The sequence below is a fragment of the Oryctolagus cuniculus genome, chromosome 2, assembly GCF_051225735.1.
Source record: "Oryctolagus cuniculus isolate XC-2025 breed Fujian yellow rabbit chromosome 2, ASM5122573v1, whole genome shotgun sequence".
Taxonomy (NCBI): domain Eukaryota; kingdom Metazoa; phylum Chordata; class Mammalia; order Lagomorpha; family Leporidae; genus Oryctolagus; species Oryctolagus cuniculus.
Genome location: NC_142868.1, coordinates 44,023,236 through 44,046,594, shown reverse-complemented (window position 1 = coordinate 44,046,594; position 23,359 = coordinate 44,023,236). Strand labels below are relative to the sequence as shown.

Genomic DNA, 23,359 nt, shown 5'->3' with positions numbered 1-23,359 from the left:
CCAAGAGGCCTGGGTCCCCAGGCTCTCCCCACAGCAGCCCTGGGTATGTGCGCTAAGGCAGGTGACCGTGGACACAGGGACTTTCCAGGAGACGAGGGCAAAGCTAGCCGGGGAAGGGAGCTGGGACCCGCGGGCTTAGGTGCTGCACTGGGGGACACCCCTGCGGAGCTGGTGTGTGCACCCCGACAAAAGTCACGATGCTGGAAACTCGGCCAGGGTAGAAGGATGCTACTGGCTGGGGTGGAGGCTGAGGGGCCAAGGGGCCACGGCACCGGTGAGGACTGCCGGCAGCCAGCATGGGCAAGCCGCTCCCAGAGAGCAATCCCCCAGCCTGGAAGGAAGGGAAGCCATGACCGGAGCTACATGGAGCAAGCTGCTGCAGGCAGCAAAGCGTGCGTGTGTGCTGCAGGAGAACTTGGTGGTAGGAGGGCAAGATGGAAATTCAGTGGGAGAAGAAACCCAGAGCGGGGCTCCGCGGAGGCAGCAGGAGGCAGGAGGCCCAGGAAAAGCCCCAGGAGGCAGCCTCATGACCTCACAAAGCCGGCAGGCCTACCCGGGGTCCTGGACACCCTGAGTCAGTACAGCTGAGTCTACCAGCAGCTGGATGCAGGCCATGGCGCTCCTAACAGCCCAGGGAGTGAAGGAGGTCTTCCAGCGCCAGGTGAGGCCCTGGGAAGCGAGGCTTCCACAGGACGAGCACTTGGGCGGGGGGAGGGGCCCCAGGTGCCCACCGTGGGCCTGCAGCCAGGACTCGGCACACAGCAGAGGTGCAAGGTCCCCGGGTGCCAGGCCAAGGGTGTGCCGGCCCCTGCAGCTTGTGGGCTGGTCGTTCGGGCCACCGTGACAGCCCGAGGGTGGCGCAGCCTGTGCTGCCTCTGCCAGGAGCCTCAGGCCCTCGGAGCACAGGCGATGTGAGGCTTCTGGAGCATCAGGCCAAGGCAGAGGGGTCCCTGGGGCCCGAGGATGGGGCTCTGTGCCTCTCTCTATCTCCAAGCCTGCCTCCTGCTCCCCAGGGATCCCCGCAGCCACTGGCTCCTCACACCAGGGACGGCCTCGCTCTGTCTGGCTGCACATCTCGCATGGCTCCAAGCTGCTCACACAGCAGCCAGGGGCTGATTTTGTTTTCTCCATATCACCCCCACGCTTTTTTTTTTCTTTTTTAAAAAGTTTATTATATTAATTTAATTTTTAAAAATATTTATTTGAGGGGCCAACACTGTGGCGCAGCAGGTTAAAGCCCTGGCCTGAAATGCTGGCATCCTATATGGGCGCCGGTTCTAGTCCCAGCTGCTCCTCTTCCGATCTAGCTCTCTGCTATGGCCTGGGAAAGCAGTGGAAGATGGCCCAAGTCCTTGGACTCCTGCACCCGCATGGGAGACCACGAAGAAGCTCCTGGCTTCTGGCTTTGGATTGGCTCAGCTGTGGCCATTGCGGCCATCTGGGGAGTAAACCAGCAGATAGAAGACCTCTCTCTCTCTCTCTCTCTCTGGCTCTACCTCTTTCTGTAACTCTGCCTTTCAAATAAATAAAATAAATCTAAAAAAAGTATTTATTTGATGGCTGGTGCTACGAAGCAGTAAGTTAAATTGCCGCCTGCAGTGCCAGCATCTCATATAGGCTGTCAAGTTCAAGTCCCGGCTGCTCTACTTTGGATCTAGCTCCCTGCTAATGGCCTGGGAAAGCATCAGAAGATGGCCCAAGTCTTTGGGCTCCAGTACCTGTGTGGAAGACCTGGAAAATCTCCTGACTCCTGACTTTGGAGGATCTCTCTCTCTCTCTCTCAACTCCGCCTTTCAAATAATTTTTTTTTTATTTATTAAGGTTTATTTTTATTTGTTTGAAAGACAGAGTTACAGAGAGAGGTAGAAACAGAGAGAGAGGTCTTCATTCCCCAAATGGCGGCAACAGCCGAAGCTGCGCTGATCCTAAGCCAGGAGCTTCTTCCAGGTCTCCCGTGTGGGTACAGGGGCTCAAGGACTTGGGCCATCTTCTACTGCTATCCCAGGCCATAGCAGAGAGCTGGATTGGAAGAGGAGCAGCCAGGACTAGAACCGGAGTCTACATGGGATGTCGGCGCTTCAGGCCAGGGCGTTAACCCGCTGAGCCACAGCGCTGGCCCCTCAAATAAATATTTTTTTTAAAAAAAAGTTTTGAAAGGTAGAGTTACAGAAAGAGATCTTCCATCCTTCTGGTTCACTCCTCAAATGGCCACGAGGCCTGGGCCAGTCCAAAGCCAGAAGCTTGGAACTTCATCCAGGTCTCCCACATGGGTGGCCCCACATCGGACCCAAGCACGTGGGCCATCTTCCTCTGCTTTCCCAGGCCATTAGCAGGGAGCTGGATCAGAAGTGGAGCAACCAGGACTTGAACCAGTGCCCTTATTGGGTGTCAGCCTAGCAGGTGGCAGCTTAACCCACGGTGCCACACATCAGCCCAGAACACACTTCTTACCCACCCCTGCTTTAGGTGGCATTGCCCTCCTACACCTGCTGGTGATCTGTAGGAACCTCTCTGCAGGGCTCTACCCTCTAGATAGGGAAAGGTGCCCCTTTGTCTTTTCCTCGTGGGCTGCCAGAGTGCCTGAATCTCCACCAAAGAAGACGCCCTCCTTTGGCTAAAGCATTGCCTTAGCGAGTCTTCTCCCTGCCAGCCATTTACACGTTAGTGAGAATTTCCTGATTAGATCGACATCTCTGGAGCAGCTAGGTAAGAGCAGGCTCGGAGGGAGGTCAGATTTTGTTTCAGGGGAGAGACAGGAGGATTCGCAATCCTGAACTCGAGGCCCGTGCAGGTCTGCAAACCTGTGCTGCAGGAAGCATTGGTAATGGCAAGCGCACGAAGCTGCACAGAGCACAGGGAAAGCTGCCCAGAAACCAAGGAGAACCTGTGTCCCCGGCTGCTCTTCTGGGCTCTGAGTGGCTGGCAGGGCCCCGGAGAGCGATGCTCCCGCTAAGGATGGTCTCTTGGCTCCCCACCCCGTGTCACGCCCCGCAGAAGCCGGCAGGTCGGGAGCACCTGCGGAGACTGCTGGACTGGGAGGAGATAGACGAATGGAGAGATGCCCGCAGAAGCATCGTGCTGGACACCCTCCACGAGAGCCTCCTCTTTGCAGTGGGCAGAGGCTTCCCGTGGGTGCAGGTGGTCCAGGTGCTCACGTTCACGGAGGAGCTGCTCAAGGAAACCGCAGGTACGGGGCGCCCAGAGCGGGAGCCCGCAAGGCGGCTGGCCCACAGGAGCCCCTGGGGTCCCTATGCCCAGAGCCCTCGGCAGAGCCAGGGCCCGCCCCTCCCTCCCTCCTTCCTCCCCTCGCTCCCTCCACTCATTTGAATCTTCCAGCACAGGCATTGAGCTGAAAGGAAAAGCAAACTTCCCTGGGTTGCAAATCACTTCTAGGACTCACACTTGGATGCCCTGATCTCACCTATGGTTTGGGGATTCCGTTGCAATCCACATTCGCCTAAAAACTCCACCAAATCTTCAAATAAGCATTTATGACATGCTTCACCTTCTTCAGTCACTAATTCATAAGGGAGAAAATAAGTTCTAGAACCTTCAGATCCGACAAGAGCATGGACTGTATACATCTGATTAAAAATAGAAGTGGGAAGAGTTTTAAAAGTGCCGTCCATGGGGCCGGCACTGTGGCACAGCAGGTTGAGGCTCTACCTGCCACAGCAGCATTCCATGTGGGAACCGGTTCGAGTCCTGGCTGTTCCACTTCCGGTCCAACTCCCTGCTAATGCACCTGGAGAATCAGCAGAGGATGGTCCACATCCTCAGGCCCCTACTACCCACAAGGCAGACCTGGATGGAGTTCCAGACTCCTGGCTTCAGAAGATAAAAGACCTCTCTATTTTTTTTCTCTCTCTCTCTCTCTCCCTCCCTCTCTCTCTCTTTCTCTAACTCTGTCTTTCAAATACATAAGCAAACCTTAAAAAAAAAAAAAAAGTGCTATCCGTTAGCCGAGTGAGGCATGAGCTAGTCTTCCCGGGTCAGATTTAGGGGTAAACAGAAGTCTGCTTCCTTTCACAGCCAGCACTGACCAAGAACGTTCCTGACTCATGCACGCGCAGCGCTGGTGGACTCTGCGTGTCAGCGAGTGTCACTGGGTCAGAGGATGCCACACTTGATGGTTTCCTTTCATTCTCTCACAAAGGGCGTCCTGGGAAGGCCAGGGTAGAGGTGCCACATGTTCGAGTAACTTAGCAACTGCTGCTTACTACTGAAAATACACCGCAGTTGGCCCCTGAACAGCACGGGTCTGGGCCGCGTGCCATCACTTTTGTGTGGATTTGGGGGGCAGGGCAGAAATTTTCAACAATTCGAAAAAAGACTCACAAACCACATAGCCCAGAAATATAAAAAAAATTAAGAAAAATTTAGCCATGTCATAAATGCATAAAATATATAGAGACAATAGTCATGATTTGCTACCAGAACACATACCCAGAGCTGTCATAACAGATGAGGTTTACTCAGACTTAGGCACAGATTATCCATGCAGCCATCCCAGATCCAGAGAGACAAATGCAAAGATGCCATAGTCAATCATTGCTGTGGGCCGGCATTGTGGCACAGTGGGCTAAGCCTCTACCTATAACTCCAGCATCCCATGTGAGCACCAGTTCAAGTCTCTGCTGCTCCGCTTCCAAACCAACTCCCTGCTGATTTGCCTGGGAAAGTAGCAGATGATGGCCCAAGTACTTCATCCTCTCCCACACATGTGGGAGACCCGAATAAAATTCCTGCCTCCTGGCTTTGGCCTGACCCAGCCCTGGCCATTGCAGCCATCTGGGGAGTGAACCAGCAGATGGAAGATTCTCTCTCTCCGCCCTGTCCCTGTCACTCTGCCTGTCAGATTAGTAAAGTAAGTAGAAGAGTGAGGATGATCACATACCGTCACTGTGCACAATGAGGGCACCACTGTGCTACTGTGCTAATTCTACTGCCACATCCTGTTGTGGTTTTGTGGTGAGCTCAACGGATCTTAAAATCTAGCACTGCTGTCCTCCCCCAGGGAGCAGTTCATCTCTCAGAGAAAAGCCGTCTCCCGCAGCTCCAGCCCATTTTTCACTGTGTATAATGTATACAATGACAAAATATGTGGCGATCAACAAGGCTTCTGGGTAACAGCTGGTTCTTAGCAGAGTTTTGAGGGAGTCAAAAGTTATACACAGATTTTCAACCACACAGGGAATCCTGATCCTAACTCCCACCTCAAGGATTAACTTTAATCCCTTCTCCAGAATTTGGTTTTCTGCCACTCCTATCTCGCCTTTTTTCTCCAATGGGAATTGCACTTCCGGGGATTTGAGCTTTCAGGATTGGGATTTTGGGAATTTTCATATTTTTAAGAATGTTAGAGTAGGGCTAGCACCATGGCATAGTGGGCAAAGCCAACTCCTGCAGCACAGCATCCCATGCGGGCACCAGTGAGTAATGAATAAATAAGTCTTTAAAATATACATATCAAAGGAGTTTTAGATTTCAGAAATTCCCTTCCTTTTCCCTGAGGCAGACAGACGAAGAGCTCCCGTCCACTGGTGCATTCCCCAAATATCTACAATGTCTGGGGCTGAGCCAGATGGAACCCAGGAGCCAGGAACTCGGTCCAGGTCTTCCATGGGTGGCAGGGACCCAACCTCTTGAACTATCACCTGCCACCTCCCAGGGTTGTCACCAGCAGGAAGATGGAATCAGAAGCCAGAACCAAGAATCAAACAGAAGCACTCTAATATGGGATGTGGGAGAGAGAGAGAGAGAATAAACATGTTTTTAATATATAATTTTAAAATATATATATAAGTTGTTAATTTATCTGAAAGGCAGAATTAGAGCAAGAGAGAGAGAGAGAAAGAGATCTTCTATCTGCTGGTTCATTCCCCAAATGGCTGCAAAAGCAAGGGCAAAAACTTGGAGCCCAGGGCTTCTTCCAGGTCTCTCACATGGGTGCAGGGCCTCAAGCACTTGGGCCATCCTCTACTGCTTTCCCAGGCACATTAGCAGGGAGATGGATTGGAAGTGGAGCAGCCGGGACTCAAACCGGTGCCTACAACTGGTTTGCAGGCAGAGGAGAGGCTTAACCTGTTTCACCACAATGCCGGCCCTGGATGTGGGTGTGTTAACTGGCATCTTAACTATTAGGCCAAACACTCTCCTTTAAGGCTTTTGATCTTTCAAGACTTCAACATTTGGGATTATGGCATTCAGGATTGCGTCTTTCAGATTCATGGTTGGCACCTGTTGGACCCTAGTCTCTGGTCATTGGCCTCATCTTCTCTCTGTCCATTCTGGTGCCTGCCAGCTCTCACGCTCCCTCCTGCGCACAGCACCTCCCGTCTCCAGACTTCGACACCCAGAGGCCATCTTGGCCCCGCCTGCAGCCCAGCCTCCTGGGTTGGGCTGCTCCCTGCAGGCCCCTGACACCTGGCCCCTGCATTTCACCTGCAGACTCCCGGTCCCTGCATCCCTCAGCCTTCCCAGACCATCGCCATCCTCCCTCCCTCTCTGTTTATTTCAAACACCTCCCCATTGTCCCACAAGTCGGCAGCTAGGGAGACACCTCAACTCCGAGAAGGGGTTGGCGTCCTGCTCATGTTTTCTCTGTTCTCCCAGCGCCAAAGAGTGCATGCAGCAAGCTGCAGGCGCTGAATGGAAACAGGGAGGAACGCATAAGTGGATCTTGCTGCCCAAGGAGACGGAGACTCCCAGGAACACAGAGGAGGTTGGGGCTGTCCCTTGGCAGTTGTGTGCGCAGCTGGTGTCAGAGGCCTGGGGCGGAGCAATGGCGAATCCAGCTGTGCAGTCGGAGGCTCTGGGTTCAGATCCCACCTCCTCACTCATTACTGCATAACCTTACCTGTAAAATGGGGGTGATAGCAGTCCCCATCCGCAGGGCAGTTGGAAGGATTACATGACATAGGGTGAGGGACCAGCGTTGTGGCACAGGGGCTTACGCCTCTGCTTGTGCTGGGAAGGAGCTGGACACTGCCCTCAGGGCATCACTGGCCGTGACATTCACCTTTCCTTTATCTTGCTGATGGGTCCAGACCAACACCAGCAAGATAGTCCCAGGCAACCTCTGGCCTGGCTTCTAATCAGCTGCCCCCATGCCCATAATCGTCTCTGGGCGCACATCACGGCCGGCCAGGGAGACAGGAACTCTTCATTGCCCTGGTTAGGTGTGCCAGTGGGAAGAGCTGGTGGAGATGGCAGGTGAGGTCCCAGATGTGACCCCGCCCTTCCCATCTCCTGTGGGGGCACTGTCCCACCAGTCCCAGGTGTGGACGCAGGACGCAGCTCCGCGGGGTGGAGTGGGGCGGGCACCCTTCTTGGAAGGAGCTTCCCGGGGATCTTTGTTGTTGTTGCTAATCTGGGACTGAAGATGATAGAGTTCTGTTTGCCTTCGAGATAAGGAGGCTGGCAGGCAGCATTCAAGGAGGGTCACATTTGCACAATGACAGAGGCTCTGCCAGGACAGCCGCCAGCTGGGCTTATCTCAGGCCTGATCAGGCCTCAGGACAGGGAGGGCCAAGGTGGCCCTTTATTCAAAAGCATAAGCTGATTCCACCCAGGACGTTCTGGGCTCAAGTGCGGGGCCAGAAGAAAGAGCTCTTTCTTGGCAACTCCAAAGCCAGTCCCCAGGAAGCCTAGGGCAGGTCACACCCAGGTGACTCCTGGGGACAGAGGGTGAGGTCAGCAGCCACAGCACAGAGGGGCTGACACCTCCCAGCACCGCCTGGTGGGAGGGACCTCAGGAAGGGGCAGATCTCCAGCACCTTACCAGGCTCAGGAGATGAGAGGAGGTTCAGGAACCCCTGGTAGAGACAGACAGAGAGGAAGGGGGTGTGGCCTGCCCGCCTCCCGCCTCCAGCCTCCACGGGCTGGGGTGGGGAGCCGAGCCTGCAGGTGTGGGGGCTCTGCCCTGTCTCCCAGCCGCCTCACCAAAAGCACCACCTGGACCACGCTGCTGCTTCTGCCCCTCTTCATCGGCAGCATCCGGCGGGCACCGGCCTCTCTTGGTGATGCCGTCTCTGGCCTGGGGTGGGGAGAATAGTCAGGGGGGCTGGAAGGACATGGAGGGTACAGATGTGGAGCGTGTCATGGCCTGCTGTGAAGTGCATCCAGGGAATGTCACCCGGGCCACCACAGGAGGGGGAGGCAGCCACTGGCTCCCGCCCCACAGCCGGGGCTGGCAGCGAGCAGCAGTTCCTCTCCGAGCTCCCCTCACCCTTGCTCACCCTGGAGGAGTTTTGTGTGCAACTCCTTTGCTGCTGGCTGGTGGCGGAGTGTCCGGAAGCCTCTGATTGGGATCTCAGGAGAGCACTCCTAGGGCCCAGTGGGCACCCGCCCTTTTAGAGCTTCCTCCAAGGCCTGAGTCAGCCAAGGCCGCCGTCACAGAGAGCCACCAGCTGCTCGGCTCAGACAACAGACATTTACGTCCCCCGGCTGGGGACTGGTGGGGGCAGGGCTGGCTCCCCGCGCCCTCTCTCCTTGGCCTTCTGGGGCCATCTTCTCCCAGCATCCTCTCTCCGTGGTCTGTGTCTTCATGTCCTCTATTTATGGGACACCAGCCCTACTGGGTAGGCCTCATTGAACCTAATCACCTTCGTAAAGACCTCCCTCCAAACGCACCACCTTCTGAGGTCCTGGGATAGGACCCTAACATATGAATTTGGGGGTGGGGCCTGTAACGCTGCTGAGTGGGGACATAGTGCCCTGGTGACACTAAAATGGGCCACAAACCAGGAGTGTGCCAGGACTCCTTCCCCTTCCTGGTGCCAGTGGCCGCTCGGCTGCAGAGGGAGGCCTGGTGTGAGTACAGCCCCTCCCACAGCTCGGCCCAGCCTGGCAGGCATCCATGTAAGGCCAAAGACATGGAGGCCCAGAGACCTTGTCCCAGCCCCCCCCCCCCCAGGGGGTGGCCTTGGGCTTTGAGTCCAGGTCTGTCTCAAGGCAGCGCACACAGCCCTTCCGCCTTGAGCAGGGGTCATGTAGACCAGGTGCCTGCCGCCCTGAGGGGTGGGAAGCCTGGACCTGGCCCCAGTGGTGCCTGGGCTCAGGCTGTGCAGGAGGGGTGAGCACCTGGGGAGACTGGGTGAAGCCCTCACGGGATCCTAGTCCCCAGCAGGAAGCTCCAGGGTGGTGGGTGTCCCCGTCCCAGCTGAGAGGCTGGGCCAGGCCTGCCACCTGCGTGTGGGCAGAGGGAACAGGTCCTCTGAACGCCACACCTCTGGCCCTTGGAAGGATGCCTTGCCTCACCTCCTACTTCTCCTGTCCTTCCTCCACCCGTGGAGACATGAGACAGTCTCATGGCTCCCCCCAGCATCAGAGGGGACAAGGAGTGAGAAGGAAGTAGCGGAGTCGTAGGCTAGCACAGGGCCGTGCTGTCCACTTCCTAGTGGCTCTCACCTCGGGGGAGTTGGGGCTCCCACAGGGAGCCTGAGTCAGGCACAGAGTTTGGGCACGGGGCACAAGCCATGTAAGGGGGATGCTCAGCTCCATGGAGGGCCCACCGCTTCCTGCGGGGAAAGAGACCCAAGCGGCCGCCCGACCCGAGCTCTCCGCCTGGCGCCCACGCTGGGGACTCCTCTCCCTGGGGCCCTCGGCACACAGCTGTCAGGCCTCTGGCGAACGCCTCTCACTCCTCAAGAGGAGCTCTGCACAGAGTGACTCCCTTCTGGAGCCTTCCTCCTGCTGTTCCACTGGAACCTTCTCTCTGAGCTTTCTGCCCGCTCACCCCTGTCCTGCCCCGACTCTAACAGCGACAACAACTCTAGCGCTGCAGAGTGGAGCACAGCGAGCCCAAGTCACTGCCCGTGGAGCTCCAGGCTGCTGGGATGACCGGGCAAGGCGAAGACGAGGACAACCTCAGCGACAGCGGACGTCCGCACCGTGTCATGGTCGGCAAAGCTCTCCGCCTCCGTCATCCAATGAACGCTCCCAGCAATGGCAGGTGCACACACACTGCGGTTCCCTTCCACGGGTACAGCTGGGGCTCAGAGAGCTCAGCCAGCTCGCTCGCCAGTCGTCACACAATGAAGGCAACAGAGCCTGTGCCTTCCGCTACAGCTCCTTAGCTTGAAGCTGCCGCCCTCTTGAGAAAAGGGAGTGAGGGAGGGGCAGCGAGGGGGGGATTGCTAAACTGACCCAGCAGACAGACCACCGAGCAAAAGCCGTGGTGGTCTTTGAAATAGGCAGCCCCTGCATTTGAGCCACAGGCGAGCGAGCAAGGAAGGTAATCTTCAAAAGGACAACAAAATCTTCCTAATCCTAGATTTTGGGTAGATTTTCCCTGCAATGTAGCTATTGCTTTATCTTTAACAAAAATTAAAAAAAAAAAAAAAAAACCTCAGGGGACAAGAAAAGAGTATGCTGGTTCCACAAAAAATTATCCGTGAAGTTATCATATGACCCAGCAATCTTCTGATTACATAGCCGAAAACAATTTTTTTAAGATTGATTTATTTATTTGAAAGTCAGAGTTACACAGAGAGAGAAGGAGAGGCAGAGAAAGAGAGAAAGAGAGAGAGAGAGAGAGAGAGAGAGAGAGAGAGAGGTCTTTCATCTGTTGGTTCACTCCCCAGTTGGCTGCAAGGGCAGGAGCTGAGCCAATCTGAAGCCAGGAGCCAGGAGCTTCTTCCAGGTCCCCACTGCAGGTGCAGGGGTCCAAGGACTTGGGCTATCTTCTACTGCTTTCCCAGGCCATAGAGAGAGCTGGATCAGAAGTGAAGTATCCGGGACTCGAACTGGCACCCAGGTGGCGGCTTTACCCGCTCTGCCACAGCGCTGGTCCCCAAAAATAATTTTAAGGAGGAAACTGGAACAGCTGCTTGTACACCATGCTCACAGAGCAGTATTCAAAACAGTCCGAGTGGCACCAACCCAGGGGTCCGCCCACAGAGGAAGGGGTCAGCAGAACACAGTCTCTCCATACGACAGAGTGTCACCCCTGCAAGTCGTGGGAAGCGGAGTCTGGATGGGAGCCCGTGGCTCGTGGACTGCCAGGCACATGCCCTGGCCCTGGGAGAGGAGCCGAGCTCTGAGGAAGGGTCCTGGTGCTGATGCCGTCGTGGAGCCCCGGGAGCCCCGGCTGCGGCTGCGCGGTGGCCTCCACATGGCTGAATGGTGGCTGAGACCAGAGTGGGCGGCTATCAAGTGTTCTGTGTTGCAGCTCCAGCGCAGTGACGGTGTGGTCCTCCAGGGCGGAGTCACAGGCGGCGCTGCTGCTGCTGCTGCTGCTGCTGCTGCTGCAGCTCCCTCTCCCCCAGCTGCGACTCAGAAAGGGGTGTTTCTCGGGGAACTGGTATTCTGCCATCAAGGGGAGGGGAGGCCAAGAGCCCAGAGCCCCGGCGACAGACAGGAGCCACACACGAGGTCTCCAGCAATGGTGGAGCTCTCTCAGGGCTCTTTCCCAAATCCCTGCCTGTCCCCAGGCCAGTAGTCATAGTTACCATGCTGACTGCATAGGGAGCACCAGACCAGACTCCATAGGGAGCACCTGCCCAGGCTCATCCCCTCCCACCCTGGCAGAGTGTACCACCCCCCTCCCCTTTTCTGAGAGGTATCTGTGCAGGGCCCAGGGGTAATGATAAGAAATAGAAACTGGGTGGAGGCGGGCCCTCTCCTCCCCTACCCTGGGAGGACAGCTCTATTGCCAGGTCCTGACCCCTGACCCTTGACCCCTGGGCTGGAGCGTAAGCCCTGACTGCTCCTATGAGCCTGAGGCAAGTCCTACGCTTTCTCTGGACTTCAGTTGGCCCATCTTCAGGACAAGAGGCCTGCACTAGCTCAGGATGTCCCCAAAGGTACTCTTTGATCCGGAGCGACTCTCTGCCCCCAGTAGATTTGAGCAACATCATCGCTCAACATGTTTTGGTGATGTGCGTGCTCATTAGCGTGTTCTGCTGGGGCTATTGGCAAATCACAGCTGCGTTCAATTTCCTTGGCTCCAACACAGAGGATTCGTTTTGAAGTCGTACCTACTGCAGAACTTCCTCTGGAAAACTGAGAGCGGGGGTCCCTGCAGCATCCACCTCCAAGGGCCTACGAAGAGACCCCAAAGCCGATCGACCAGATGGCTGGCTGGAGAGTTGTAGTCCAGCTCTGCCACTGACCAGTGTGTGTCCCTGAGCAAATACCTCGGCCTCTTTAAGCCTCGGTTTCTCTTCTGGGTAGACGGCATGGTGCCTGCCCCAGCCTCGCTGGGCTGGAAGAGGCCGGGGGAGTCCCCAGTGTGCATGGCCTGGTGCAGGGGGAGAGCAGCCGCCCCACTCACAGTCACAGTCAGGGCTGCTGGGAGGAGGGCATCGCGGGGGACCGGGACCCACTCCAGCTAGGGGAGGGGTGGGAGGGGGGCGCAGGCGGGCCTGGCTTCCGTCCACTTTCCCCACCCTGGGCCAGCCCTGCTTGGCAAAGTGCTCAGGCCAGGCCGCCACTTGACTCTGTTTCCCCTGCTCCGCGCCAAGTCGGGGGCAGCCAAACTGGTTTGTCAGGGGGCAGCGGTGCCACCTGGGTCCTCCCTTCACGGCTTCCAACTCCCCCGGGATGGGGCCCTCTCCCTTGCTCCCCCTCTGCCCCTCCCCTGAGTGTGAGGGGGTGGGTGGCACCCGGCGCTCCGGGGCCAGCACTGTGCCTCCTGGCCCCATCCATCTGCCAGCCTCCCCCACTCCTCCCCTCCCCATTCCTCTCCTCCTCCCCTGCTGTGCCAGGGCCCCTCACAGGTGCTGGCCTCCAGGGGCTTGGGGACCAAGTTCAGGAAGTTCCCAGCCGCCAATGCAAATGAAGGCCACTCCCTGTTATTGAAGGGCAACTTGCAGGCACAGATCCGTCTGTCCGCCCAGCAGCCAGAGGCTTCTCCCTGCCACTTAATCCCTGGGCTGAGTCATCCGGAGCTTCTCAACCCGGGGCCCGGGGAGTGTGGGCTCAGGAGCCAGCTCTGGAGAGCTCTGCCGAAACTCAGACCTGGCAAAAAGAGGCTTGGGCTGGAAGCTGGAATTCAGCCCCCGGGCGCCTTCCTCCCGGACCTGGAGCAGGGTCTTCCAGGCTCAGGCCACCAACCACGCTCACAGCAGGACGAGCTGCATGTGGGGCACTGAGCAGGACTGCACCTCCCAAATCTGCGCTCCGTGCATGGCTGCCAGGGGCTGCCCAGAGACCAGCTCCTGGGGGGTGGGGTGGGCGACCCCGCCCGCGGGCACTGCCAGGTCCTGCCAGTTCAACTCCTGGGAGCCCAGGGGAGGTCCGATGAGTCACACAGGCCTCCGTACTGGCCTGGGCTCAGGCTTTGATGCCCACAAACGGTGCCCATGTGCCCACCCTCTCCACCCCACTGCCCCCAGCCCCCTAAAGCCCTAGCTGACCTCCACTTCTCACCTCAGCACCTCTGTGGGCTCCCCAGCTCTCTGCTTGCTGTTCTTCCCTCGGAGGGATCTGAGGCCGCTCTCTGCACCCTCAGCCTCGGAAACAGATGTGCAAGCAAAATTCCAGATGCACTTTTGGGGACCCCCTGCCCATCCTGTTGTCCATCCTAGGGTTCCATGAGGAAGGCCCGCTCTTCCACGCAGTGCGCAGGCTCTGTCCAAACTGCAGGCCTCAAGCTCTCTTCCTCTGTCTGGTCCCTCCCAGGCTCCAGCTCTGCCTCCCGGGGGTTCTGGGCTGGCAGTGGCCCGGCGCACACAGCCCCGCTGCGCTTGGCCCACAGCCAGCACGGATCCCTGCGATCTCTCTGGCTGGGGCGTCTTTCCCCTCACCTTCAGCCTCGCTCCTCCTCATCCATCTGCCCTGGGCTCCAGCGTCCCCAGCTGGAGGACGCCTTCCCTCCCGGCTCAGACATGCAGGGCCAAGGCCAAGTGTCCTCATGGGCACCTACAGTGGCGCCCCACACCTGGGTGTTCTCACGTGCTGCTTTACCGGCAGCCTCAGCTCTGTGAGGTGATGGCGCCACCGTGGGCATGAATGCCCTGCAAGAAGCCAACATGGCGAGGTCTGCGATCCATCTCTGGCCACCCACCCAGTTCAGGCGGCATGAAGGGAGCCAGCAGCTGAGTCCCAGGTCGGGGGCCAGCTGTGGCTCCATCATCACCTGGCAGAACCACGTCCAGTCACTGGGTTCTTGTGGCTCAGTCTGGCTCCCAACTCTGAGCCACGTCACCAGGCTACGCATGCCAGCCCAGCCCTCTCCTAGGAACCAGCCCTCCCTTTTGCAAGAAGACTGGATGAGTATGTGTGGGAGGCAGGGTCTGTGTTTCTAGAAATCTCCAGGTGGTTCTGGAACACAGGGCTGAAGGCTACAGTCTGGGGCTCCAGCTGGGCCACCACTGACCGCAGGTGAAACAGGCAAGAGCACCCCAAAAGAGGCGGTGGTACTGGGCCACAAACCATCGGGCTAAGATTCTTTGTTAAAAAGATTCTTAGCCCCATTGAGACTGCGAGTGTCTGGGTGCACGAGTGGACCAACTACAGGACAGTGAGAGAGGCCCACAGAATCTGGGCCACGTGCTGAGTCACTCAGACAGGCAGCGGCAAGGAAGCAAGGGCCCCGTCTCTGGACCCAGGACAGCCCCGCTCCCCTCCTCCATGTCAAGGCCATGAGGCTCTGGTCACTTGCTGCCCTCACTCTTCTGCCCACTGGGAAGCTCTGGCCAATGGCTGGCCTTTTTTTTTTTTTTTTTTTTGAAGATTTATTTATTTACTTGAAAGAGTTATACAAGAGACAAGGAGAGGCAGAGAGAGAGAGAGAGAGAGAGAGAGGTCTTCCATCCGCTGGTTCATTCCCCGATTGGCTGCAATGGCCAGAGCTGCGCCAGTCTGAAGCCAGGAGTCAGGAGCTTCTTCCAGGTCTCCCATGCAGGTGCAGAGGCCCAAGCACTTGGGCCATCTTCTACTGCTTTCCCAGGCCATAGCAGAGAGCTGGATCGGAAGTGGAGCAGCCAGGATATGAACTGGTGCCCATATGGGATGTCAGCACTGCAGATGGCAGCTTTACCCGCCATGCCACAGCGCCGGCCCCTGGCTATTCTGTAGTAGAAAAGTCTTGCACGGTCAGGCACTCAGCTCTGAGTGGACGCCGACGGGTACCTGGAGCAGGCAGCCGTCCCTGTCCCGTGTGTGCGCGGCCAGGCCAGGCCCCTGCCACCGGCTGACCCAAGGGCTTGGCCCCTCCTTCCCACACAGCCTGCTCCTCTTGCTGCTGCCTCCCTGGAGCCTGGCATCACTCACTTCCCTGCCCAAGATGTCGCGGTGGGCCCAGCCAGCCGCCTCCACAGCTGGCTCCTTGTCCACAGGCTGTATCTGCTGCCGCCATCTGGGGCTCTGGTCCTTGTGTGCTCACCCAATAGGGCTTCTGGAGGGAAGACCCCCGATGCCTCCCACCTGCTACCCGGTCACTCTTATCTGTTCAATAGCTCGCCCCCTCCAGTGAGCAAGAGACAAAGCTGTGCGCTCCCCCAGCGCTTGTGCTCCAACAGAGAACAAAGCACGTAACATCCTTAGGATGCGAGATTACACCAGTGCTCTGTAGAGAAATACCTTAGGGAGCATTGGCAAGGGTCTCAGTGAGAGGGTGGCACTACCGGCAGTGAGACCTCTGCAGGGCAGGGCATCCCAGGGGCCTCACCTGCTCATCTCTGGCTTGCTCACCACTCACCCCCACCCCCAGGTCTTTCAGTTTCTCAAATAGGACATGCTTTCTTCAACCACTGGGCCTTTGCACAAGCTGTACCCCCTTGCTTGCCTCTCTGTTCTCCACCTCTCTTTACCTAGGAAACTCCTCTGATTCTGCCCATCTTGGCTCCTTCATCACCACCTCCAGGGAGCCCTTATGCTCCTGAGAACACCACTGCTTCCTATCATGTGCCCTCCAGCCCCTTGTCACCGTGTGCAGAGTTAGACTGACTATGTGCTTTCCCCCGAGCCCTCTGTCGCCTCCCTGGAACCTGCAACAGCTCTCAGTACATGGAAGGCCCCTGAGGAGTGCATGTTGACTAAATACCCAGAGAGCTCAGCCACTGCACTCAGACTGTGGTTCACCAGACACTTAGTGGGCCACTATTGCGCACAGCCCCCGGTGTGGCATGCCGAGGTGGCCAGCACTTGTTCAGCTGTCTCTTCTTGCAGACTGGAAGCTCTCTGAGGGCAGGGGTCATGGCAGGGGTCAGTGTCCGCCCCCCGCCCCCCCCCCCCAGCCACCGCTGTGCAGTGTTCTCTCCAGTACCAGGCAACCTCCAGTAAGAAGCTGGGAGTCGCGCGGGTTTCTTTCTCACTCACTGCACAAGCTGACGACTGCCCAGCCCTGCCCCTCCAATCTGCTCCTTCCCCAGTGTGCAGAAGATCTGGGCACGGCCTGCAAGGCCCTCCCGAATGTCTCCCACCCACCCGTGTGCTCCATGCTTGCCATTGTCAGCCTCCACCTCTCAGGGCCCCACTTCCCTGTCCACACAGGCGGGGGGCTTCTCAGCCTCTGCTGTCACTCACTGCACCCTGCGCCCCTGCACCCAGCCCAGCCCCTCTCAGTCTCTGGGCCACAGCGCATGTGGCGAGGAGCCCACCCTCAACTGCTCGCTCCTCATCCCTTACTGTGCTGCTTTCCCTACACACTGCAATTGCCTACTTGTGTGTCTCCGCTGTGCGCGCTCCAAGGGAGCGAAGGTGTCTTACCCAACACGCTATTGCCAGAACCTAGTACAGTGCCCAGTAATTAGTAGGCAGTAACAGTTCGACAAATTGACTTTGGATGGATGGATGGATGGGAGGCTGGGTGAATGGCTGAAGGAAGGGTGGGGGGGGATTACTGTATGGATAACTACGGAAATCTGTATGTACGTGCGGATGGATGGACAGATGATGGACAGAGGGATGAATGACTGGGTGGATGGACGGAAGGAAGAGTGGAGAGGTGCTGGCTGGCTGGGCGGGTGACCAGTCGGGTGGGTGGGTGGAGGGATGGGGGACAAGACAAACTTGGCTCATGGGGACAGAGAGCGCTTCCTGCCGCATTCCTCCTGCCTTGTCGCTGGCTAAGCACGTGGGCTTGGTGTCCCCAGCGGCCCGCCCAACAAGCCCAGGAAGTAGTTAGCTGTGTGATTATCTTCATCTTTACGAAGAGTCACTGCTGGAAGGGACAGGTGTACCAGGCCTGCAAGCCCATCCCCTCCCCGAGACGGGAGCACAGCTCCAGCCCACCAAGCCTTTCCCCTGCACCACCAGGAGGCCCCCGCCCGGGGACCCATGGGACACTCCCCTGCTCATCCGAACCTTGCTCCAAGCAGGAGCGGCCCCTTCCATGAATACTTACCTGGAGACAGCGCTCCCTCCAGGCACCCTGAGGAGGCTGGAGGCTGGGGAGGAGCCAAGAGTGGGCACAGAGATAAAGTGCGGGCGAGGCGCAGGGCGGAGTGGGGAGTGCCCCGGCCAGGGTGGAGAGACCCCTCCAGGCTCCCCGGGACTCACGCACAGGAGAGGGGGCTGGCTGGGCAGACGAGCCAGGCTGCCCGCATCCACCACCTTGTCATCAGTAGACGCAGCGGCCGCACTCCCGGAGCCCACGGCCCAGCCTGCAAATTCAGCAGGGGTGAACAGTGAGTCTCGGAGCAGGAGGGGCCCGGCCAGGTTTGCCGCGGGCACCCAGGACAGTGCTGTGGGAGAAGCCGCGTCTGCTCACGTTGGTGCTGAGGGCGCACGCTGACGCCACTGGCCCGTGTGTCTGCATGGGTTCTGCTCACTGGGACTCGCACAGAACTGTCAGCACTCATCATGGACCACGTCCCCACTGAGTCCAAGTCATAGGCTGGTGACAGCCTTGCCTCTTGGAACAGGGCTTGTGAGTGGTAGGGGTGACAGGGAGAGGAGAGAGAGAACGGGAGACGCCTGACAGTCAGGGGTTTTGCCCATGAAAGCTGATCCTTTGCATGAGGTGAACAATCTGTCCAATTCTGTGACACAAGTCACCAATGTCACAATGGCCTGGACGTCTTTGTGATCACCTCATACCACACTCTTATCAGAATTCCCTTCTGCTCTTGGGTGAAGTGAGTCTTTAAAACAGGAGCTAAAAGGTCGAAACCAGGTAGGAAGTGGGATACTCATAAAAGAAAGAATGGGAGAAATTTGAGTGCATAAAATGAACTCTGAGCTTCCCGGAAGCCAAGGAAAAAAGGGAAATGTGATATTCTCCCCCACCTTCACAAGCAAGTGAGTGGTAATCTGGGCTGCCCGTTCGGACAGGCGCTCTGGGTGAAGGCTCGATTGATTCTCAATGCTTCTCTGCCCCCTCCGCTCTATCCCAGGCTGCTCCATCTCCGAGGCGGTACTGACACTCGGGAGGAAACTCAGAGACTACCAGAGGCAGTTCAGCCCCGCCCACCTGCTGGCCCTCTGTGACTACTTCCACAACACCTTCCTCCGCCACTACAGGCTCTACCAGTATGTCCTGGGCCGGGACCGGGAGGTGAACCTGACCGTCACCCCGCTGCAGGTGTGCGTGCCGCCCCCGCCTCTCCCGCTGGCGTTGGGCGTGGACAGGGAGGTCTGGAAGCACGAGCAGCAGGTGGCCGAGCTGAGGGAGGCCAAGGTGCAGAAGCGCACCCACATGCTGCTCCTGAGGGAGGCCCTGAGGCTGGAGCGGGGACGCCGGCTGCAAGAGGCGTTCGAGGGGGCGCCCGCCCCTCCCAGCAAGGGCCTGAGCAGAGAGGTGAGCGTCCATCCCCCCAGACGACGCCCTCCCACCCCACCCCACCCCCCGCCGCAGGCTCTCTCTTACACACACACACACACACACACACACACGGCCCAGAGGGGCTAACACGGGAGCTGAGTGTCTGTCACGGGCTTCGCACGCGTGCCGCCCCGTGACACCCCTGCATGGTTGAAAACGCGCGCTCCCATTTTAGTGAGCGCACAGCCGAGGCTCAGAGCACTTAACCAGTCATGCCAGGTCCCCAGCCGGCACATGGTAGAGTCCAGGTTCTGCTGGCCGTGTCATTCACCAGCGACAGAGGCAGGGATAACACACCAGGCTCTGAGCTGCCGCAGGCCTCCCACTATGCTCTGTGCGCCCACAGGGCCGGCGTCCATAGACCATACATGTACGTGTATGGGTGCACGTGTCCTGGGCATTGGGGTGGGGGTGGGGAGTTATGGGGCCCGTGTGTTCCAAAGGGGGGCTGTTGTTGTGTAGTATGTATTCATTTATTTTCATTTCCTTCGGAAGGCAGAGAGATAGAGAGGCAGTCAGAGAGACATCGTGTGTGTAGTGCTTCAATCCCTAAATGTCTGCGACAGTCAGGACTGGGCCAGGCCAAGGCCAGGAGCCCAGAGCAGTCCAGGTCTCCCACGTGGGCAGCAGGGACCCAAGTCCTTGAGCCACCCTCTGCTGCCTCCCAGGGTGCGCATTAGCAGGGAGCTGGATCAGTAACGCCGATGCCAGGCACGCTGATACGGGATGCTGATTGACCACTGCGTGCCTGCACTGTTGCTTTTTATCCCCACAATTGTCAGCTGAAGAGGGAATGGCCTTAGGAAGTGTTCCTTTAATGTCCAATATCCAGTCTGCCCTCAGCGTCCTTGGGCTCTGTATTCATGATTTCAAGGAACTTTGAATTGAAAATATTGGAAAGATACATGGCACCCTTCTTCCCCAAACAGTTCAGTAAACAACTGTTTACATGGAGCTGACGTATTAGATGTCGTAAGTAAGCCAGAGATGATTTAAGGATGCGGGAGGCTGTGCATGGGACGCACACAGACTCTGCCATTTTATGCGAGAGGCTTGAGCATCTGCAGAGGTGGGTATCTGCGGGGTCCTGGAACCATTCCCTTAGCATCCGAGCGATGACTGTGTCATCATACACTTCAGCCCCGGAAAATCTCTAATGAGCAACTAACACAGTGGAATGGATGATAGTCATCTGAGGTTAACTCTTCAAATAAATAGCACACCAGGATGTCAAGTAACCTCTTTCTTTTAAGATTTAAATGTTTATTTATTTGAAAGGCAGAGTTACAGAGAGGCAGAGGCAGAGAGAGAGAGAGAGAGAGAGAGAGAGAGAGAGAGAGAGGTGTTTTCCATCTGCTGGTTCATTCCCAAAATGTCACAATGGCCGGAGCTGGGGCTACCCGAAGCCAGGAGCCAGGATCTTCTTCCAAGTCTCCTATGCTGGTGCAGGGGCCCAAGCACTTGTGCCATCTCCTGCTTTCTCAGGCCATAGCAGTGAGCTGGATCGGAAATGGATTTGCTGGGACTCGAGCCAGCACCCACAGGAGATGCGGCACTGCAGGTGGTGGCTTTACCTGCTACGTCACAGTGATGCCCCTCATGTAATCTTTTTTTTTTTTTTTTTTTTTTTTTTTTGACAGGCAGAATGGACAGTGAGAGAGAGAGACAGAGAGAAAGGTCTTCCTTTGCCATTGGTTCGCCCTCCAATGGCCGCCGCGGCTGGCGCACGTTGCTGATCCAAAGCCAGGAGCCAGGTACTTATCCTGGTCTCCCATGGGGTGCAGGGCCCAAGGACTTGGGCCATCCTCCACTGCACTCCCTGGCCACAGCAGAGAGCTGGCCTGGAAGAGGGGCAACCGGGACAGAATCCGGCGCCCCGCCCAGGACTAGAACCCGGTGTGCCAGCGCCGCAAGGTGAAGGATTAGCCTAGTGAGCCGTGGCGCCGGCCCCTCATGTAATCTTTTTAAAAGGTGTATTTATTTATTTGAAAGAGATACACAGAGAGAAGGAGAGGCGGGGGTGGGGTGGGGTGAGGGGAGGTCCTCCATCCGCTGGTTCACTCCCCAGTTGACCACAATGGCCGGAGATGAGCCAATCTGAAGCCAGGAGCCAGGAGCTTCTTCCGGGTCTCCCACATGGGTGCATGGGCCCAAGGACTTGAGCCATCTTCTACTGCTTTCCCAGGCTATAGCAGAGAGCTGGATAGGAAGTGGAGCAGCTGCATCTTGAACTGGTGCCCATGTGGGATGCCAGCACTGCAGGCAGAGGCTTTACCCACTAGGCCACAGCGCCAGCCCCCCGCCCCATGTAATCTTAAGACCTGAGACATCCATCAGGGACCCAAAAACTTCCTGCAACAGCCGGTCTCCAGCCCCCTGCAGGAACCGTGCTGTAGAATATGTGGGTTGGGTTGTGGGTGGCAGGGGACTGCCCACTTGCTGTTCCTGCACCCCTGCACATCCTACTGCCCCCTACACGCTCCTCCTCCCTCTTCCCTTCTAACTTCCTGTCACACAGCTCTGGTCCCCACCTGGCAAAGCTGGTGGGCCTGAGCGCCCTCCGCTGTGTGGTCCCGGTGGTGTGCCTGCAGCAGGAGCACTCACCGCCGCGGGATGAGCAGGGTGCATCCTCTGGGAGCACAGTCATCCCCAAAGATTTAGCTGAAGGACACTATCTTTATATAAAATGCCAAGGGAGATATTCCAAGGCAAATGTCAGCTTTTGCCTGGAATTTTACGGTAAAGATACAAGACCAAAGAAATGCTGTATTAGCTTTTCATTCTTCAGTTAAAATTCCCAAGGAGACCTTCTTTGGGAAGAAAAGGTCTAGTTCAGCTTACAGTTTGGAGGTTCAGTTCAGGACTGGGCAGCCCCACAGGCTGGCATCTGACGGAGGAGGCTGGCCGTGGCAGCTGCAGAGTGATCACACAGCGGGCCAGGAAGCCAGAGGGGCCGCAACGAGGCCGAATGTGAACGCAAACAATCAAACCTCTTACCAGAACCCTCCAAGGCCACGCCTCTAAAGACCTCCCACCAGCCCCACCCACTGGCTGGCACCATTACATCAAGTCTCCACCCTCACTCCATCAACCATTAACATTAAGGCATCAGAGTTGGGGGCTGGCGCTGTGGCGCAGTGGGTAAGGCTGCTGCCTGCAGTGCCCGCATCCCATATGGGCACCAGTTCAAGTCCTGGCTGCTCTGCTTCCAATCCCACTCTCTGCCATGGCCTGGGAAGGCAGTAGAAGAAGGCCCAAGTCCTTGGGCCCCTGTTCCTGGCTCCCAGCTTCAGATCAGCACAGCTCCCACCGTTGCGGCCAATTGGGTGAACCAGCAGATGGAAGACCTCTCTCTCTCTGCCTCTCCTTCTCTCTTTGTGTCACTCTGACTTTCAAATAAAATAAATAAATCTCAAAAAAAAAAAAAAGACATCAGGGTTTGCACAACTACATGAGTTTTGGAGAGACACTTCCTACTCGACTCATAAGAAATGCATAATAGGCAAGCGCACTCCCCAGGAACATCGGACAAACTCTGCTATTTCACCCAGTGTGCTGGGAACTTGTGGGGAAACGTGGTTTCACGGTCCGTGACTCCAGCAGGCTTCGGTGCCATGATTCTGAGGGCACTGGCAGAGAGGATCTCCTGTTCAGCATGGCAGCTGGTCCTGAGGCTCCAGCCGCCATGACTGGCTAGCTGGGGATCACGCCCTTAGCGTGAAGCAATTTCCTCTGTCCCTTCCTGTGAGGCCTGCAGCTAGAACTTGGAGATCTGAGAAAGGGGTCTGGCTGGGGGAGGAGGGGCAGGGGGCACTGACCGGAAGGCGGCGCCCATTGGAGACATAAGACTGGCCTGGGGGGGGGGGGTGGCAAATGACCACCCAAGGCCTGAAGAGGAAGGAGGAAGAAGTGATTACTGGGACCTTAGAGAGAGAGAAAGAGAGAGAGAGAGAGAGTCTTAGCTATAGAGGAGAAGGCCATAAGGCCATGAAGGAAGAAGGGGCACCTCATTCTCTGCCCACTCTCAGACCTCCCGGAAGCCAAAGGTAAGAGCAGCCAGTGGACGCGGTCCTTATAAATCGGGGTGCCAGGGCACAGAGTGGGGCCCAGGGTGGGTCCCAGAGCAGGGACGGTGCTGGGACCTGGGCCCGGTTGAGGAGCTCTGTCTGTGGGCGTGCCCAGAGTCCCGTTCACCAGCAGAGCCCTTCCCTCCCAGATGTTAGAGACGCTCATCAGCGAGGCCCTCCGCGTCCAGATGGCGAGCCTGAGGGAGCTGCTGCAGGCTGAGATCCAGACCACCTTCGAGATCCTGGACCTGAAGCTTCAGCAGAAAACCTTGCACCTCAATGCTCCCACCCCTTTCCCTCCCCCAGTCACTGGCCAACCAGGCCAAGATGAGTCCCTGAAGTCCAACAGAGCCAACAAAGGAAAGAAGGCCAAAGCAAAGAAGTAGGAGGCCCCAGGTGACCGTCCTCTGAGACGCGATGGAGGAAGGGCCACCGACAGTTCTGGGAGGGGTTGCAGGGTGTGCTCAGCACCCAAGAATCGAAGACTTCTAGTGATTAAAAGAAACAAAGGGAAACTCAACGCACGTGTCTCCATCTTGGAAATCATCTTCTCCCACCCCAAAATCCAGTCCAGGTGGAT

The 23,359-nt window shown here is 57.3% G+C and overlaps 1 protein-coding gene across 1 annotated transcript; it reads left to right on the top strand.

The window, feature by feature from the left end:
- Positions 1 to 613: 613 nt before the first annotated feature.
- Positions 614 to 23,328, top strand: C2H8orf74 (chromosome 2 C8orf74 homolog). The gene is made up of 4 exons (XM_002709443.5): positions 614 to 661; positions 2,995 to 3,187; positions 18,285 to 18,688; positions 22,929 to 23,328. Exons 1-4 carry the CDS (start codon positions 614 to 616, stop codon positions 23,163 to 23,165), a joined length of 882 nt encoding a protein of 293 aa, XP_002709489.4. The 3' UTR covers positions 23,166 to 23,328.
- The last annotated feature ends 31 nt before the right edge of the window (positions 23,329 to 23,359 follow it).

What these genes read in the sequence shown, in the direction of transcription:
- C2H8orf74 (XM_002709443.5), top strand. Translation starts at nt 614, where the DNA reads ATGGCGCTCCTAACAGCCCAGGGAGTGAAGGAGGTCTTCCAGCGCCAG. An exon ending in GCTGCTCAAGGAAACCGCAG is followed by an intron (nt 3,188 to 18,284) that starts GTACGGGGCGCC and finishes GCTCTATCCCAG; the next exon opens with GCTGCTCCATCTCCGAGGCG. An exon ending in GCAAGGGCCTGAGCAGAGAG is followed by an intron (nt 18,689 to 22,928) that starts GTGAGCGTCCAT and finishes CTTCCCTCCCAG; the next exon opens with ATGTTAGAGACGCTCATCAG.